The sequence below is a fragment of the Botryllus schlosseri genome, chromosome 4 (genome assembly GCF_051294905.1).
Source record: "Botryllus schlosseri isolate E-star chromosome 4, Bs_hap1, whole genome shotgun sequence".
Lineage (NCBI taxonomy): Eukaryota > Metazoa > Chordata > Ascidiacea > Stolidobranchia > Styelidae > Botryllus > Botryllus schlosseri.
This window is the reverse complement of record NC_137239.1, coordinates 23833246-23851156: the sequence shown is the minus strand read 5'-3', so window position 1 is coordinate 23851156 and position 17911 is coordinate 23833246. Positions and strand designations below refer to the sequence as shown.

The following is a 17911-nucleotide window of genomic DNA, read 5'->3' as shown; positions in this document are numbered from 1 at the left end:
TACAGGAAGAGATATCGGTGAATAAGTAGGCCTACTTCTACTTTTGGCGAGTAGGCCTACTGAAATATGCTACTTACTACTATGCTACTTACATATTACACTGCGGATGTCGAAAATTAGAAAGCAGATTAGTTACGACTCACGAGTTTGCATCACAATTATTAGTGGAAATGTCATGAAAACACGGAAATAGCTATATCACTTTCACTGCAAACATGGTCGACGATAGCACCTGTTTGTAGTTCCATTAGGCATTTGGCATAAGTCGCGAAGATGCATCTTTCAATATAAAAAGTTGATACCTCCGACTAACTGGTAAAAGCATGCGACATATCGACCAAACCTACTTTGTTAAACTTGAGAATCAATACTACTTAGCCCTCTATTTTACTGGACCACGACCTGACATATCGATCGCCGTCTGACACATGCTACCTTTTTTATCACCGGTCCTTTTATATTATCCTCTTTTACTTTTCATTCAGTGTGCATATGCCTCCTTTTTTATATCGCCTAGGCCATGTCGGTGTCTGATTTCGAAGACTATTTCAAGTCGTTTCGACACCATCCTATCTTTCATTATATCGCAGTCTTGTGCTGTATTGAAATGATTAAATTACTAGCGATAAATTGAATTGAATTGAAGTAGCCAGTCAGACCCTTAAATTTATGCATCTACTTGAGATAGTGTTGATATGCCTTGGAAATAATTTCTTCTACTTGTAATTCAGTAGAAATTTGCGGCGTCTCTTCAGGTTCTATTTGAGTACCAGCGACTTCTTCGACCACCTATCTGTATATAGGCAATTCTTACGTTCACAACGTGGAGGTAACGGATCCAGTCCACCAAGCGGTCCGTTCAAATGCTTGCGGCAGATGGAAACTGCTGATCCGATCATGTTAAATCCCTTTTCGCATTGGAATTCGAATTGGGTTTTGTACGGATAAACCGCGAGGACTTCATTCTTCAATATCAATCCATCGGCAAGAGCTGGTCGCGGACATCCAATCCGCGCTGCTATGTCGGTATCAGATATAAGTTTGCATGTTGGTATTGTTTTGTCCCATCTGTTCTTCCCTCTGCATTCGGCACTCGTTTCGGTTACGTAGTATCCTGCGTCGCACCGGAAATTGACCCTCTTTCCTATTTCGTACACGTTACCACCAGAAACAGGAACAGGATACACCTGCAACTTGTAGATGTTTGGCTGGTAACATCCGTCTGCAAAAGAAATGAGACATAACAATCCATGAATATTTGTGATATATATATTGCATATAATTATGTTGGACAGGATCCATGGTAACACTGGATTGTATGCTTTGAATGGCATTGGACTGCCGGCTTTATCCTAGACACCGTAGTCGTCGATTGTATTGGTGTGTTGCCTTGCGTATCGTAGTGTGATGTAACAAAAAAACATTGTCTGGCGTTCGTTTTGGTGTTGATTTGGCGATGCATCTGTTAGTGTGTCACGTCGAAGTGCAATAGCTTGAATATATACTGCTCTATGGCAGCGGACGAAATTAGTAGTTAGTTGGAGCTTGGAGGAAAGGATATAGACCAGTGATTCCCAACCGCAGATAGCCTTCTCGCGGCCCTCACAAAATATTAAGAAATCGAGTATTGACAAAAAATAAAATTTTCATTTATAAAATGCACGTACTTGGCTTGGAGTCCGGAGTTTTTAATTAGGATTGCAGGATAGTCGTGAGTAGACTACTAACGTTACGTCGCTGCTGTTTCACTGCAAGGTGCCATAACTTTCCAGTTGAACGAGCAGTAGCTATACATATAGGTAGACAGGACCATAACTGCGGCACGACACACCTTCCAATTGAGGGGGCGAGCTCGAAGGGGGCTCAAAATTATTTCGTGAATAAGAATAAATTATAGAGTATTTTTTGAAAATTTGTGCATCTTTTTACTCTTGACGTGATTTCATGCTGCCAAATATCTTGACTTTTGGGTACTCATCCCACCCAAAAAAATATATTTATCGAAATGGTCGTATCGACGTTTGCCATTACCGCGCCACGACGCACCAAGACATATTAAGATTTACGCCATGTAACATGCGACTCCAAGAAGTGTGTCAGAACGATTGACAGCGAGAAAACCTTGGCCGAAAAGGACTGCCCTTATGCTGACCGAAGCTTCGTTACATATACAAAATACTGTCTTGGCAATCTGAACCTCACTAGACACATATCATCCCGCAGGGAAAAATTATATTCCAGTGAAGAAATACCAATTTGAAATAGTGTGCGCCTCTTAGTTTAGTAGCATACGTTTGGGCTATTCTATATTTTTTGATATAACAGACAGGAGGTTACGAAATAACATCATGTTACGGGGTCATACCAACGGGTTCTACAGTGTTCAAGACACCTCACTTAGCTCTACCGGTAAATATGATTACGTGAGCAGCGAGGACAAGAAATTGATAGCAATATATATGCAATTCCCAGTAATATTGACCGATTTTACCATAAATTATCGAAAATTTCGCGCCTCGCGCTGGCTCACTTAACGGTACAACTAATTTCGTGGTAAATGCGAACAAGGTGATAGGGGTAGGCTTTTCACCCTATGGGAGCCCAAGACCAAAGTTTTTTTTGGGGGGAGTGGGGCTCACGAAGTGCTCTTTCGTTCCTGCCAACGGATATACGCCCAGAGATGCTTAATTATTATTGAGGGGTCCTACCTTTTCAAACACACCTCCCTCGGCTCTACCTGTAAAACTGATTACGTGGACAGAGAGAGGATAAAAATTGATAGCAATATATATGCAATTCCCGATCATGTTGCCCGATTCAATTATGAATTACAGAAAATTTTCGCGCTTCGCGCGTTTAGGCAATAAAAGCTGACTCACTAAACGGCCCCAAAAGCAGCATAATTGGTAGTCCTACAGCTCACGACCGAAGCGTCCGAATAATTTGAAAACTACTGTCGTACTGATTCTAAAAATACGAATTTAAATCTCGCCAGGTCAATAAAACTGCTGCGAAGTAGCCACTAAAGGTCGATTGTTCTGAACAATGGAAGCGCAGCAACACAAAGAACTTATCAATGGCTAATGGCTTCGAGCGATTGATCAGAACAATGCCAATTTTCATATTTTGGTGATTATTTTGGGTCCGTTTCATTGCCCTGGTATTCGTGCGGCCCCGGCCGTACTCTGAAATTCTAAATTTGGCCCCGACACCGAAAAAGGTTGGGAACCACTGATATAGACGAACTTATACATAACAAAACATGGAGTAGGCCTACATAATATTTTACGTTGTTCTACAAGTGCATACCTGTACAACGCAGTTGCCGACTCCATGTACCATCGTATTGACATCGGGCGGTCTTCTTTCCTACAACCAGATATCCTTTATCGCAAATTACTTTGATGACTTGATTCTGAGTGAAAAACTCATCCATTTTATTAATGCGGCCGTTAAGTACTTGCGGACGTCTGCATTTGACTGGAATAGAAAATACATATGGTTTTGCACATACTGGGGTAAGGGACCTGTTTCAGTTCCAATAACATATATAGGCTATGCCAATTGGTTTCACAATCATGAGCACAAGTATGAGATGATTGACTCACTTGGACAAGACGGTTTTTTAGACCATTCCCCACTTGACAGGCACTCGGCGGTGTTATGTCCAAGAGCGTGATCGTCTCCGTTGCAAAAATAAGTGATTTTCTCTCCAGATTGATAAACGTGACGATAATAGGGAAGTATTGGAGAGTACGCCACGAAGGTGTATGACGGTGGAGCGCATCCAGACTCAGTAATAACTACCGAAATTTCTGGAAATGTGCCATTGTGATTATAAGGCAAGATAACTCAGGCATATATTCCGCAGGGTTGTAACCAAGTCATAAAGCTCCGAGTCACAAGTCAATCTCACTTTTATAGTTTTGACTCGAGTCAAGTCGAGTCATTTTCAATTCACCACCGAGTCAAGTCCGAGTCCAAGTCATCGAGCAGAGGTTCGAGTCCGAGTCATGGTATAATGACTCGAGTCCGAGTCCAAGTCATTGTGTTGACTGCTCAATTTCCAGTTGAAGTCTTGTTAAACCCACTTTTATAACTCTGTTTGGTGATATCGAATGATTCGCATATATAAAATAATAATTTTCCTCACTTTTAACAGTTTCTGGTCGCATTTTCAAATACCAGTACCAATAGACGAAATCCTAATTGGGTGGTTACTTTACTGTTCTTCGAAATTACAATGAAATATCGGTCTTGACCGTCTGAATCTCGAGTCATATGACTTGGTTCGAGTCATGCGCAATGACTCGAGTCCAAGTCGAGTCAATACACATATTGACTCGAGTCGAGTCGAGTCATTTCCGTATTTTGAGAAAATGACACGAGTCAAGTCGAGTCATCAGAAAATCGTGACTCGAGTCTGACTCGAGTCGAGTCATGACTCGAGTCATTACAACCCTGATATTCCGTGTAATCTCACTTTTGCAAACAGGTATTTGAGAGTCCCAATCGTTTAACCCGCATGTAAGCACCGTTTCGCCATCAATCATATATTCGTTGTTGCACGATACTGTAATCACACTGCCCGATGGGAAGAGTGGGCCTGATTTGACGGATTGAGTATTGTAGAAACCGTTTTGTATAATCGGCTCCACGCATCCACCTGAAATGAAAGATACGAATAACTACCTAAAATATACTGACGTAGCTACACTCAACTCTCACCGTATATTGGGTATACCTCCGTGCTTGAGACGCACGTGAGGGCAATAGACATCAACCACAACATCCGTCCAGTGGTTTTCATATTTGACAGTCGGAGCTTACACAAAGGCCGAACTTGGAATGATTGTCTAAATCACGCAGTGGCGAATTTAAAGGACACATCCGGTATTTCCATGGATGGCGCTTCTAGCAATGGGGAAAAAAACCGACAGGACCTCATTTTGATTTCTGGCGGCAGAAACTTTTACATGCGAAAGCGTTACTGGAATAAGCATCGTGGTCGCCGTTTAGCATGGATTATTCCCTCAAAAATATCGCTCGCGATTACAATAACACTAGCTGTTCCTCTTTCACTATCTAGAAGAAATCCAGCGAGGTGATTTTCAGAACCAGACATGCCTTGCGGTTAATAAATGCCCCGGTGTCTCGGTATAGATGGTCTAATTTGAATTGTAATATGGGCTAACTTCAATTTAAATTATTGAGCTATATCTTACAACGGCAATGAGACGATTTTATGATTTTTGCTCAAGTTTCATGGCTCCTCACCGATGGGTCATGAACCCAAATGGGATCGCTCTAAGGTTTTACGCAGGCCGCGACCTTTTTAATTAAGCCTATCATCAGTTTTACTCATGAAACTCTGTTTTCTTTTATAAATTTCAGATAAAATTATATCTAGATGTCGTTGTGTCATTCATCAAAATGTAGCATAACTTGTAGCTGTCAAACAATGAAATTCCAGCAGAATACTGATACTACTGGCCTTTACGCAATAACTAGCTATTATCCTAGAACAGGTATCGGGCATCGGCCAACTACGGCCCACATGGACAAATGTCGCGGCCCACAAAGAAGTGCTTCTCACCAAACACGTTTTTAATTTAGGGTTAACATATTTTGGAATCGGGAAAGGAGAACACTTTTACCAGATCAGAAAAGTTAGTTGATCAAAACTGAAATCAGCCGATTTCGCTATTTTTGCAGGAAAATTTGGTGGGTTGACTAAAAAGAAAGTCATCACTTTTGTTCGACTCCCGTTTTACACACTTTTTACTTAAAATTAGTGATGCTGACTAAAAAATGGTCGTCGCTTTCGATCGAACCACGAATTTCATACTTTGCGTCATTTATGCCCATTTTCACTCGAATCTATTCATTATCTTTCTAGTCTATCTGAGCAATTTCAATCCTTTGAGTCGCGTAAGACTTTGCTTGTAGAAGATTCTTTTTTTTCAAATTGACCAGCAACACGTAGTCACCCGCACTCATTCACTCACGCCACGTCATTGCCAGACGAATTTCGATTCCGTCCCACAAATTTTACCCCTTTTCCATCACCTATGGCTATATGAGACCCCTCCAGAATGTCGTGAGCAAATCCAACCATACCCTATAAAGTTATGAACAGGTCTGTAATTAAGTGTCTTTCGTGACTGAGATGTAATCTGGTTATTTCGCTATACCTACCACATTTACGAAACGCATATAATGTGAAATCAACTTGTCAGTATATACTTGCGTTTCACATGTCACGTATGCAATATTCACCAGAACTGGTAGAAAAACAGGGCAGCCTTCCATAGTAAATGAAGATTTTCGAATAAATTCGTTCCGCAACATTGAATTTTTTAACGTTTTGAGGCAATGATTTACTAACACGAACAGTTTTAATCTTAATAATGCCACTCGCGGTTCTGATGTAGGCTTATAGTTAATAACATATCTTGGATACGTTTCACCGGTAGCGTTAACAATTCTGAAGGAAATGCGGAAACTTATTCCCCAAATATTTTGAATGCCTGCGATTAGAAAGCCGATAATAAACAGGAGGACCGCGGCGTCACCCGGTTTTTATTTAATTCGGACCGCCCTGAAATCAGGTCGCGTATAGCTCTGGTTTAGATATATGTCACTGGTAGAGTTGTAGTTAGGGCATTTCTTCGTAATTCGTATCAACGGTAAGCGAGAAACTATTTTGTGCTCTACTGTGTGTTACCGCGATTAATATATTCAGGAGCAAACCAGAACCTTTCTCAACATCTCAACGTCTAGATTTGCAATTTCAAAAGCACCGAATCGCGACGTTCACATATTCGTCCGAAAATTGAAACAGAAATGAGTGACATGTCCTTCATGAAAATTTGCCCGGGAGATCACAGCGATTAGCAGCAGTGAAGTACATAATAGCATTGACATTTGAGCAATTGCCAATTAAGTGCTCCCATTCGATACCATAGGCTGTGACTGGTGATGGTTCGTGAAACGAAAGTCGCGACAATTCAGAGATGCAATTTCGTGGTCTGCGGAGAATTATCGCTACATCGTATCGCTATAGATAATCATAATTATCCAGCTAAATTCCCATGCCAGTCTTTCACTATTGCAACTCAACTGTCCTCGTCGGTCAATACACGACCAGCGTTTCGAACTATACAGACTTGAGTCGGCGATTAGATGAAATAGTTCCCACAGCGATTGCGGTAAATAATTATAATTTGAGATTGACAGTCCAGTCGAAAGTTCGGGGCTTGGTTAGAACCTGCTTATTTTTCGTCAATGGAAAGTATGTTAGATGTTTTCATCTCGTATGGTAACACTGTATTGCCATGTTTGTAAAAGCACGAAGCCACGATACAGTAATTTCATCTGTGGAATGTAGTGTATTATGTTCGCGAGGTTGTGCGATTGCGGGCCAAGCTAACATTAACAACCGTATAGAGGGCAATAAATATTCAAAAACGAAATAACAGAATATTTCAATCAAACTTTTCTGACACGGCAAATAAATTTGGCAAGGTGCATTTTAGTTTAGTGCTGAATTCGATTCGATGCTGCCAGCGCCATAGAGATAGTGATCAGAAGTTGAAATATTGATAAAATTTCACCATTTCAATAGACCACAAGACTGCAATACAATGAAAGATAAGGAGATGTCGAAACGGCTTGGAGTAGTCTCCGAAATCAGACATCCGCCTGGCCTAGGCGATGTAACACAGGAGGCATGCACATGCACACTAAATGAAAAGTAAAAGAAGATAATATAAAAAGACAGGCGACAAAAAGGTGACATGTGTAGGAAGGCGAGATCGATATGTCAGGTCGTGGTCCGGTCAACTGGAGAGCTAGTAATGATTCAGTATAAAACATTTGTATTTCGACTTGAATATGGGCATGCTCGGTGACTGTCGGATAGCCGGCGAGATACTGTTCCACACATCCACAAATCAGGTCCGGCATATTTGGTAGAGCGATAATCTTTTTTGTCTACCATATGGTAGTTGGACGACGTGGACGGGCATGTTTCGTACTAATGCACTTTTGATAGAAAGGTAAAGAAGGTATTGAAGTTTTCGGGACAGTGGCCGCAGTGGAACTGGTTCAAAAACTCGAGACCCTGACTCAAACCCACAGCTCTCATTGATGATGTCCGATGGTGGCCTTATCAACTAACTGCCCTAACTCGAGTGGCCATGGCCAGTAAAATGTGGGGGCTACAATTAGTTGTTGGCGTAACAGTCAAAATTCATATCTCACCCCCGTCTACGAAGTTGAGGGTGTATAGATTTGGTTTTAGCATTCGTTGAGTTGGCTCGAGCCATAAGCATGCAAGCATTCATTCATTCATTCGTTCCGTGAATCCGCTCATTTCCGAGTGGAGTTGATCCATTAACAGAAATTAGTGATCTCGAGTCAGTCCGATTTCGGTTTTGAGTAATCGGGATTGTATAGGGGCAAATAAACAGGAACTATTACCATTCATTTGCAAGCGCTATTCGTTTTCAAGTGTGTTAGCGTATTTTCTGCTCCTCTATCATAGAGTTACCATATTTTGTGGATCAAATTCCGGACACTCTGTAGCGCCCATTAGCGGATTTACAATGAGGTGTGAACTCATTGTCAGTCAATATGACGTCACACTAGCAAATCCTCGCCAATCGACTATACAGGTGTGGAGTAGAGGTGGACCGATATTGATTTTTACAGGCCGATACCGATATATCGGCTCACTCACGAGGCCGATACCAATATCATAGGCCGATATTAATATGGAAGGAGCAGAGAACAATTTCACCAAAAGTATCATATATTAGGCAAGATGACACTTGTACAGGCCACAGAAAGCTGAACAACAAACGAGAAAACTGAAATTGAAAAGAATTATTGCTCAATTGTGCACATTAGATGAAATTTGGGATAACCCGAAAAGCAAAATATGATACAGAATTGCAGATCAGTCCAGAAAAGGTAGATTGTAATGCAGGAAGCATAGTTTCTCTACAAGCTCACCCAGCTAAACTCGTCTTGCAAGGGTAAATCTGTCGTATGTCGCTCTTTGCGTCGTCGATTTCTTGAGATTGAGAACACGGAGCATTGAATTTCTGAAATTTTTGAATTTTTTTGAAATATAAAATATCGGCCGCGATATCGGCCTTCATAGGCCGATATCGATGATCGGGAAAGCTCTATATATCGGCCTCAATAATCGGCCATGTCGATAATCGGTGGACCTCTAGTCTGGAGTGGAACATAGGTTTTATTTGGGCCATCTCTAATGTGAGCGGTGGTCTGCATGGTGGAAGTTATCCGGCCCGCTTGTTGTGTGTTTTCCAGCCATGCTATACTGTTAGGTCGGTGCGGTTATCTGGTTTTGTGTTGTAACCAGGTCCGAAACAACATTTTTCAGCCCCCGTCCGCCCAAAAAAGCACTAATCTTGGGCCACAATAGGGTAATCGATGCAACTTCTTGCGGGCTTACTATAGAATATCCATCTGCTTGTTAAATTTTGTGAATGAATTCTTGTCAATAATATTGGTTCTTCGATATACTACTATAAAATACACCAGTCGCTTGCACATCCGGTGGTTACCAACCTTTCATGGCCGCCAGCTCATTTCCAATTTGAAAATGTTCTGTGGTCCAGCTCAAAAATGATAGGCTGATTAATGAAAAGTCAGCTCTCCTAACTTACTCACGGCCTATTTTGGAAGCTGATGACGTCCAACATCTTCGCGATTCCCAGGTTCAGAACAACTGTCTTTGACTAAACTAAAGAATCCAAACGGCATTAACCAACTCTAGGAATATACCGTCATCTTATAATTACGATTACAATAAGACTTATTTCAGTAAATGACGGTTCTTTTTATTTAATTTTGATTGCCTTGTTCGCGAGGGTGCCGCGTGGTCCCCATATTAATACCAATATATGTAGTATTAAATTGCAAAATTTCAAATAGCATTAATCTGCTTAAAAATAATAATATTTATCTTGATTACAGAGGCGTCTTACGTTAACGTCTACATAACGAAGTCCAGGCGATCTGCCTCAACGAATTTATTTTCCGTGTTTCCTTGTATCACAAATTTTATATGGACAATATCTAGTTGTATCCCATATGCCCGTTACTTTTTGACCAGTATGCACCGAGTTTTTTTCATGTTCTGTTGGTGTTTGGGTATTTCCTAGCTGCGCTTGAAATTCTGATTCCTACATCTCTTATATCGCGAAAATGGACTTTTTACGTTCGAAGTCTGTGTGCAACCACAAAAATATACAGGACAGGGAAACACTTGAGAAAAATACTGCTATAAATCTTCAACTTTAATGGAAGTTGGTATACACTTGAAACTTGCGGCCTACACGCCCATGGAGAAATTATGTACGGCGGCACTATCAAATAGAAGCAGTTCCATGAACTCGCCAACTTGAAGTTGAGAAATGAAAAATTGAAAGCGAATTAGTCTCTTTCGCTGTAAATTCAAACTCGTTACATATCCGTGATCAAGTGCTAAAGTGTTGATACTTCGATATTATTTTTGTAGATGGTGTCACCGTTTGTTTGTTAATTCGACAAAGCACATTTCTCATTTTCACCTGCCGAGTTATATTATCGACTGGGCGCGAGAAAAAATCGCACGGGTGAAAGTACATTCGGTCCAGTCACATAAATTGGTCTGAAATGTACATATACATGCCTACATGCATATCTACCATCTGATCGCTTGTACAGTGTGCTAATGGAAATAGCGATGAGTTGTCAAAGTCTACAGCCGGGTGTATAATTAGCAACATTCGTAAAATGTAGGCTTGTGAGTTTCCTGCTGCTAGATTTCATAATATGATTTGAGGGCTTCCTTGTTGCAGCGTGTGGAGAAATAGATCGTTTTCTACTCAATAGCAACAGAAATTGTCACGAGGTATTGGAAGGCGAACTCGTAACCCGTAATACAGATTCCACATGATCTGACCCGCTGCCTGTATTTTTTCATACAGGCTGAGGGAATCGCCGACGCATTGTATATTATACCGTATTGTATAGAATGTATACTGCGTACTGCTGGCGTGGTTTGAGCGACCGTGAAACTTCAACTAATGACAGATCACACTGTAGGTAAATATCCGTTTTAGACGTGCTAAAAAGCGGAAACAATCTGGTCGCACAGCATCCAACCGTGCGAGTCCACCTGCAATCTGTAGGTACTGGAAACCCGGATCATCCTAAATTTGCTATATAGTACGGTACTTTTCTTATTTCAAGAGAGAAACGGTAACTGTTGCTTAACGATGTCGTGATGAGCCAAAAATCTCGAGATGTCCAATGGAAAAGTATTTGTAGGGTGTATTTCCCAGCATATTTAGACTTTCAAACTATTTCATTGGGAGATATATTATCTAAACAACATATTAGTTTACTACATCCTCATTTCTTCTCTCCCAATAGACTGCATCAACAAGTATAACGTATACACAATACACATACATACTATACTATACTATACTATACTATCTAGAATAAAGCGTGAACTAGCCATCTCAAGTATGTGGTCTTTCTGGGAATCAATCGATAGCGTGAAATGAACAATTTATAATTCGACACACTATTGAATCAATTATATCGCAGTCAGATAGAAAATGATCGGCGTTGTATCTTCCAGCCCCGACTTACTCCTAGTCCGAAACCATCTTCACTGGTGTAATTAATATATTCTTTAAACGGTATATTACATCTGCGTCGAATACGGCAGAAACAGCAACCGGTGCGTGTTGTCTGGATGATTAAGATTCTCTCTAACGATTTTTACTGTTCGCGTAATTCGAAAAGTGTAGATGAGCGTTATTCTGTGCAAATCATGATATCGAATATCCACTTGGAGATGCGTTATCTCATTTGAATTTCGAAAGCGGTTGTTCACAATATTCGCGACTCCAAGATTGGGTTATCAGAACGAATCTCATCGGTGCGGACGTAGCGCTATATGTTTTACTGCTCCGTTCCTTGGCATGTTATCGGTAAGTTTATCGCTGGCTCGTACTACGAACCTTGTAATATTCAGAACACTACCGATTTAACTTTAGCACCCTCTGCAGAGCAATATCAAATCCACCAAGACGTATATATCTTACGATATTCCTTCTGCAGCCTAATTTAAGCCTAATTAGACTGTTGAAACTTATTCCTCTTTATGTATAGTGATATTTGGGCCATTGAAGATAATTTGGCATTATTTCAGTCAGTATGCTAATATTGTACGATTGCATTAAGAGTCATCCTGCAGTTGGCAACCCTGACCGATATAACCGTGTGTTTATCATGAGTAATAATAATAAGTAATAATAATAAGTAATAATAATTCAATAAGGTGTAAGTGTTGGGCGTTGACAACCACATAAATAACGCCCGTTGCTGCTCTTGAATGATATGTTGATTCGTGTATTGCATAGATAAGAAGTGACTGAAGCCTATGCCTACCCATAAATAACCGTCATCAATTACTTGGAGTGTTTTTTTTGGGTATTCATGGTGTTTGTCGACTACTATGGTCATTTACACCATGCCGATGTTCTTCTTATTTTTCCGTAACTGCCGACTTACAGCACGGCTCACCTCTAGGCTATTGTAAGACGGCGAGGAGGAGCCTAGGTAAACCTCGAACACTTAGGTATCGGAATTCGGAAGCCGACCTCGGTCGGACTCGAACCCGCGCCCATTGGTGTTGCAGGCGCAGATTATACCACTGCGCTATCTCGCCACTCAACTCGGACTGTGTGGGGTTTGTATAGCAATGCATTCTTGTTTTCAACACCTACCGTACCATCCGATCGGCTGACATACGTTAATACGGTGAAGCATCTTTTCGATGTGCTGTTCGCAACATTGATGCTACGATTGAAGTGCAATAACACTACGTCATATTTTGTGATACGATTGTTGATATACAATGTTCTTTCCAATTCTCTACTAGTTGCTGACAATTACCCCTGACGAGTATCAGCCGAAAACATTCGGGTTTATTTCAATATGATTATACTGTTCAATTGTAACACTATTTTGTGCGTTCTAAATGCGAACACATTCACATCGCGATGACGTAACGTATGGAAAAGCGATATTGTTGCGAGTGAATATCAGAGGTGGCCAAAGTAGTCACCGTCGCTACTCAAGTAGAAGTAGAAGTAACGCTGGAATTTCTACTCCAGTAGAAGTAGGAGTGGTGGCTCACAAGTAAGTAAGTAAGTAGGTATTCTACGCTTATTTTTGCCTACAAAACTGAAAACTGTCAAGTAGAAGTAGAAGTAGTCTAAAATCAAAACTACTTGAAAAGTAGTTTGAGTAAGCAAAATCTACTTCAAGTACTTCAAAAAGTAGAAGTACTTCGTTACTGACCACCTCTGGTGAATATTGATCTTGGGTTCACCCTTTAAGTTTCGAAGGAAATCACTGCACGATGACGATACCCCTGGAGAAAAGTAACGAACACCGTGAGAACAACGGGAGTGCGATATCTGTGATTTTTCTCCTGCAGTGAGCTTAGTACTTGATTAAAATCAATAATACGGTACGCTGAATGTAAAATAATGAAGCTCGGTACCCCAAGAAGCTCATCGAATCCAAAAGTGATAAGTTTCTTCATTTTCTTTTTGCGTAATACATTCCGGCTGGCTGGTGCGAATGATTTAAAAAAAATAGGGCGAATGGAGCTCAAAAAGATTGAAAAGCACTGCGATAAATGATGTAAATAACCCCCCTTCAGTGAATCTTGCAAGTTTATGTAAAGTAGGGCTACCATACGTCCTCTTTTAATAGGATTTGTCCTCTTTTTTGACATATTAGAAAGTGTCCTCAGATGACACCCACATATCCTTTATTTTGAGATTTTGTCTTCTTTTTTGAGAATTTTGGTTAAATATAGCGTGAAATTCGACTGAGATACAGTAAATCGGTACTGAAGTAGCGCTCCGGCGGCTTTTTCGGGAGCTGAGCCGTAAGGTTAACCTTTTTTTAGTCAACCAACCATAGAGTCGGGGAAAATTTTCCATTTTTCAGGATTTTACTCCCTTATTATAAGTTTGAAAATTTTGAAAAAGGGTCCTCTTTTCATACTTCCAAAATATGGTAAACCTGTGTACATCGTTGATAACAACCACGCGATTATAATGAACGAACAAGAGCATGAACATGCACCTCGTTTAGGTTTATTAGCAATTTTTATCAGTTCAATGCACCACAAAAATGCGATACAACGAAAAGATAGGAAGGTGTCGAAACGACTTGGAGGAGTCTTCGGAATCAGTGAATCAATAGTGTTTTGCACTTGTTATGCCAGCAAGTTTAGTGCAGACAGACACTTCAAAAACTTCAGTACAACCTCTCCGCCTGTGGTTTTGAAACTTTAGGAAAAAATCGGTAATCCGGAAAAAGATTGAATTTATGCTCGGATATAGCTTCAGTGATGCAAGTTGGCTGCTGTAGGCCTGTGACATGGTTATTCATACCACGAGTCAAAACGAGACAAATTGGTATATTTATATTCAATGAAAGTGTAGGATATCGTAACGTAGCAGATCACTAGTTGAAGAGGAATTTCGTTATGAAAACCTGTTGTTTTAAAAATCATTTATCTATATATTTAGCTGGTCGTAACCGTTATTATTCATAACGACCGTTGAGCAAATCTTCTCACAGGAATATCGAAAAATGGCATGTCCTGCGGACTTCGCAAAAAAGATGCTATCTGGACAGTACAGCCTGCAAGTTTGGATACTTCTCGTCTTCCTCACCGCTACGTCAGCGCAGAAGATATGCGACCCAGGAGACGTAAACAGCTGCAGGTTTTTGGGTAAATGTGTGTCGATCATAAAACTGGAACAGTTCAACACCACAATGAATGAAAGTGTCCACATTTGTACCTGTCCAAGAGTGTCATGCTTTGACTTGCCCAAAGAGTTGCAGTGCGGCAAAGTCGGGTCGACAAAAATGTAAGTATTAGTTCGAGTAGCCCGGAAATAGAACTGCTACAGGCGGCAATCAATTTGTTGCTAATTATTGAGGGAATAGAGTCTTACATTTGAAACAAGATAAGAAATTAGCATATATAGGCCGCAAGGTGGAATCATAAAGACAGTCTATACTGTAGCTACGGGTCGATGGGATTTGCAATTCTTCAAGTGTAGATATGAAATATTCTGGTACCTCGCGAAATATGAAGTCTCATTTATGAAGTGCTTTTCGAATAGCAAAAACTCAAAGAAGTTCTGTAGTCAACGTATGAGCAGAAATATACTTCTAATCTGGTGATCGTGTGCTCTTAACAAGTCCACGGCAGTTGTTTATTACAATTACTGAAATCCTTTATTAATTCAGGAATAAGTTTCAGGAGGCCAAATTTTCTCATATTACATATCATTTTATTTGTACAATACACATTGGTTTTTTATTATTTAAATTATGTAGGCTACGTCGTCTGTTATCAGTATCAAAATCAAGTTGTTCATGAGGGCTCATAATTAAAGAATAGAGTGAAATTAGAACTTCCACTAAACGTGACATTACCTTTGTACTATTTTTAGATTGTTTTACAATAGCCTTTGCCGCAGACTGCGCGAATGTGAGACGCAGCAAAGGATAAAAAGAATATGTTACGGGAAATGTGAGGACAAATTCTGTGACCGTAAGTGCGCCAGATGAAATCAATGTGACATCTATTCCTCGTGTTACCCTAGCCAGGTCATAAGAGTTTACATTGATCACATAGCAAATCCTTCTATAAGACTTCCTAATTATATCGTTATTCGGACCGAAGTCATATATAATCACGAATGTTTGAATTCTTCATTGGTAAACGCATTTAAGAGATACCCTAATTCACGTGATCGCGCGTCATATGCAAATCGGCTGGTGGCAGCTCATATGTCATATGCAGTCTAATCTCATGTACTAATTCTACGAAGATGGGGTTCAGAGCTCTTCTGCATTTTTGCTAACCGATTTTGAATAGACGGGATCGACTGGGCCCTAAAATCGCACTACGTGTCACATAGTGTGACTTGGCGTCCGTCCCTTTAATTTATGTTGTGTTATCTCAAATTAAAACTTGTTGGGCGATTAACACACGATACGTTCTTTATTTGCGAGAGCAAGTCCCTAGTGAATGTTCGTTGTGAGTGGATATAATCTCATAAAAAAGCGAAATATGCGAAAAAATACGAAAAGTCGACGGTATTCGACACAATAGAAACTATTTTCATGTTCAATGCTGCTCGAGGAAAAATCAATATTTCAAACATATAAAAGGAACGCTTTACAGGAATACTGCATATTCGAAATAAAACAATGAATAAGTCCCGGAGAGTTTTACTTTAAGAGTTCGAATGTACACGCAAAAGTCGAGGTTTTAATTCCGTATTCCGTGGCTCGGCTATATCGACTATTAATTCGGCCTATCATCAGTTTTACTCAAGAAAATCGGTTCCTTTTCTCTAAATTTCAAATAAAATTAAATGCAGGGCTGATTGTGTCATTGATCGAAATGTAGCAAAACTTGTTGTTGTCAAAGAATGTAATTCTAGCTCAATACTGATACTTTAGCCTGTACGCAGTAACTACTAGGTAGTATCCTAGGTATCCAGGTATCGGCCACTTCTCGCCAAACACGTTTTTATATAGTGTATATAGTGTATAGTGCAGTGCTGTCTAATTTGGTCTATTATATCCAGAGGTGGTCAGTAACGAAGTACTTCTACTTTTTCGAAGTACTCAAGTAGCTTTGCTCTACTTCCGGTACTTACTCAAGTAGATCTTATTGTCGCTACTTCTACTTCGCAATATTCTGTGAACTACTTACTTACTTTTCTCTATTTCAGTTTGTCAAGTAGAAGTAGTTTAATCCTTCAATCAGGAAGATAGCCTGAGGAGTTTTGTGGCTGTTTTCACGGAGTATCAACATTTAATTTTCATAAAAGTTGATTAAAGCTCAAAATGTTCCTCGCGCTTCGCGCACAGTGGATATGGAGTAACCAGTATGATTTCACGGAATTATCTGTGAATATAATTTAGGTAGCGGGTTGCGTGGTTCCGTTCACACCGCATTGTCGCCCATATGAAATATATCATCACAGTATATATTGCTTATCATAACGTTTGAAACTGATGTTTCGCAAACAGCATTTACTTGTCATAACGTTATCTAGCAGTCTACGGCGTGTCCTAATCTGGAATAGTGCACTCTGACTTTTTTTAAGTTTTAGACCTGTTTTAGCATGCCATCTTGGAACCTTCCTGGACTACAGACATGAAATACATTTTTCGCCTTTAGAAGCAGAATTTATTTTTCATTTTAATTCTTAGTATCATACTTTGAGTTCTAATTAGTATCAGTTCTTTTGCCTGGATAACATGCACGTTGAAGTATAAAAGCTAGGGTTACCTACGTCCCCTTTTAACACTTTGACTGCCAACAATCCTAAATTTAGGATTTTACTTAATCCCATAAAGTGCCAGCGATCCTATATCTAGGATATTTTTCAAATGCGTACAGTGAAGTCCGGAATCGGTTCTATCCCCGGATTATGGGTTTATTCGAGGCTACTCAATAGGCTTGTTGTCAGAAACTATCATTTTCGTTACCGGAAGTAGTTTTTTAAAATCACATCTGTATACAATAGGTCAACCTTATTTTGGTTTGACAACTAGGTGGCTTTTCATAAAATGAGCATCCAAAAAATTGCAATATTTCAAAAATTCCTTGATATAAAAAAAAATCATATGATGCACAAGGTTTACACTTAACATCACGCCCGATTCCAGCTAAATATCGAACTAGTCTAAATTTGATTGTTTGCTGGCGTTTCCTAGCAATTCCCATAATAGACCTTGGCAGCTGAAGTCTTAAGAGGATTTT

The 17911-nt window shown here is 40.0% G+C and overlaps 2 protein-coding genes and 1 long non-coding RNA gene across 3 annotated transcripts in view; 2 read left to right on the top strand and 1 right to left on the bottom strand.

Moving 5' to 3' along the window:
• LOC145438019 (complement receptor type 2-like) overlaps nt 1-17911 on the bottom strand; it is a 57066-nt gene that overhangs the window by 665 nt on the left and 38490 nt on the right. The window contains exons 20-21 of the mRNA XM_080315382.1: nt 3310-3480; nt 815-1222 (exon numbers count right to left, since the gene is read on the bottom strand). Of these exons, the coding sequence (XP_080171508.1) occupies nt 815-1222; nt 3310-3480 (579 nt within the window). The remainder of the gene's footprint in view (nt 1-814; nt 1223-3309; nt 3481-17911) is intronic.
• On the top strand, nt 1651-2469 carry LOC145438342 (uncharacterized). Its single transcript, XR_013914919.1, has 2 exons — nt 1651-1783; nt 1844-2469. It is a non-coding gene; the product is annotated as an uncharacterized LOC145438342 (long non-coding RNA).
• On the top strand, nt 13413-16017 carry LOC145438333 (uncharacterized). The gene is made up of 2 exons (XM_080315731.1): nt 13413-14990; nt 15582-16017. The coding sequence occupies exons 1-2, from the start codon at nt 14710-14712 to the stop codon at nt 15697-15699; spliced, it is 399 nt and encodes a 132-aa protein (XP_080171857.1). The 5' UTR covers nt 13413-14709; the 3' UTR covers nt 15700-16017.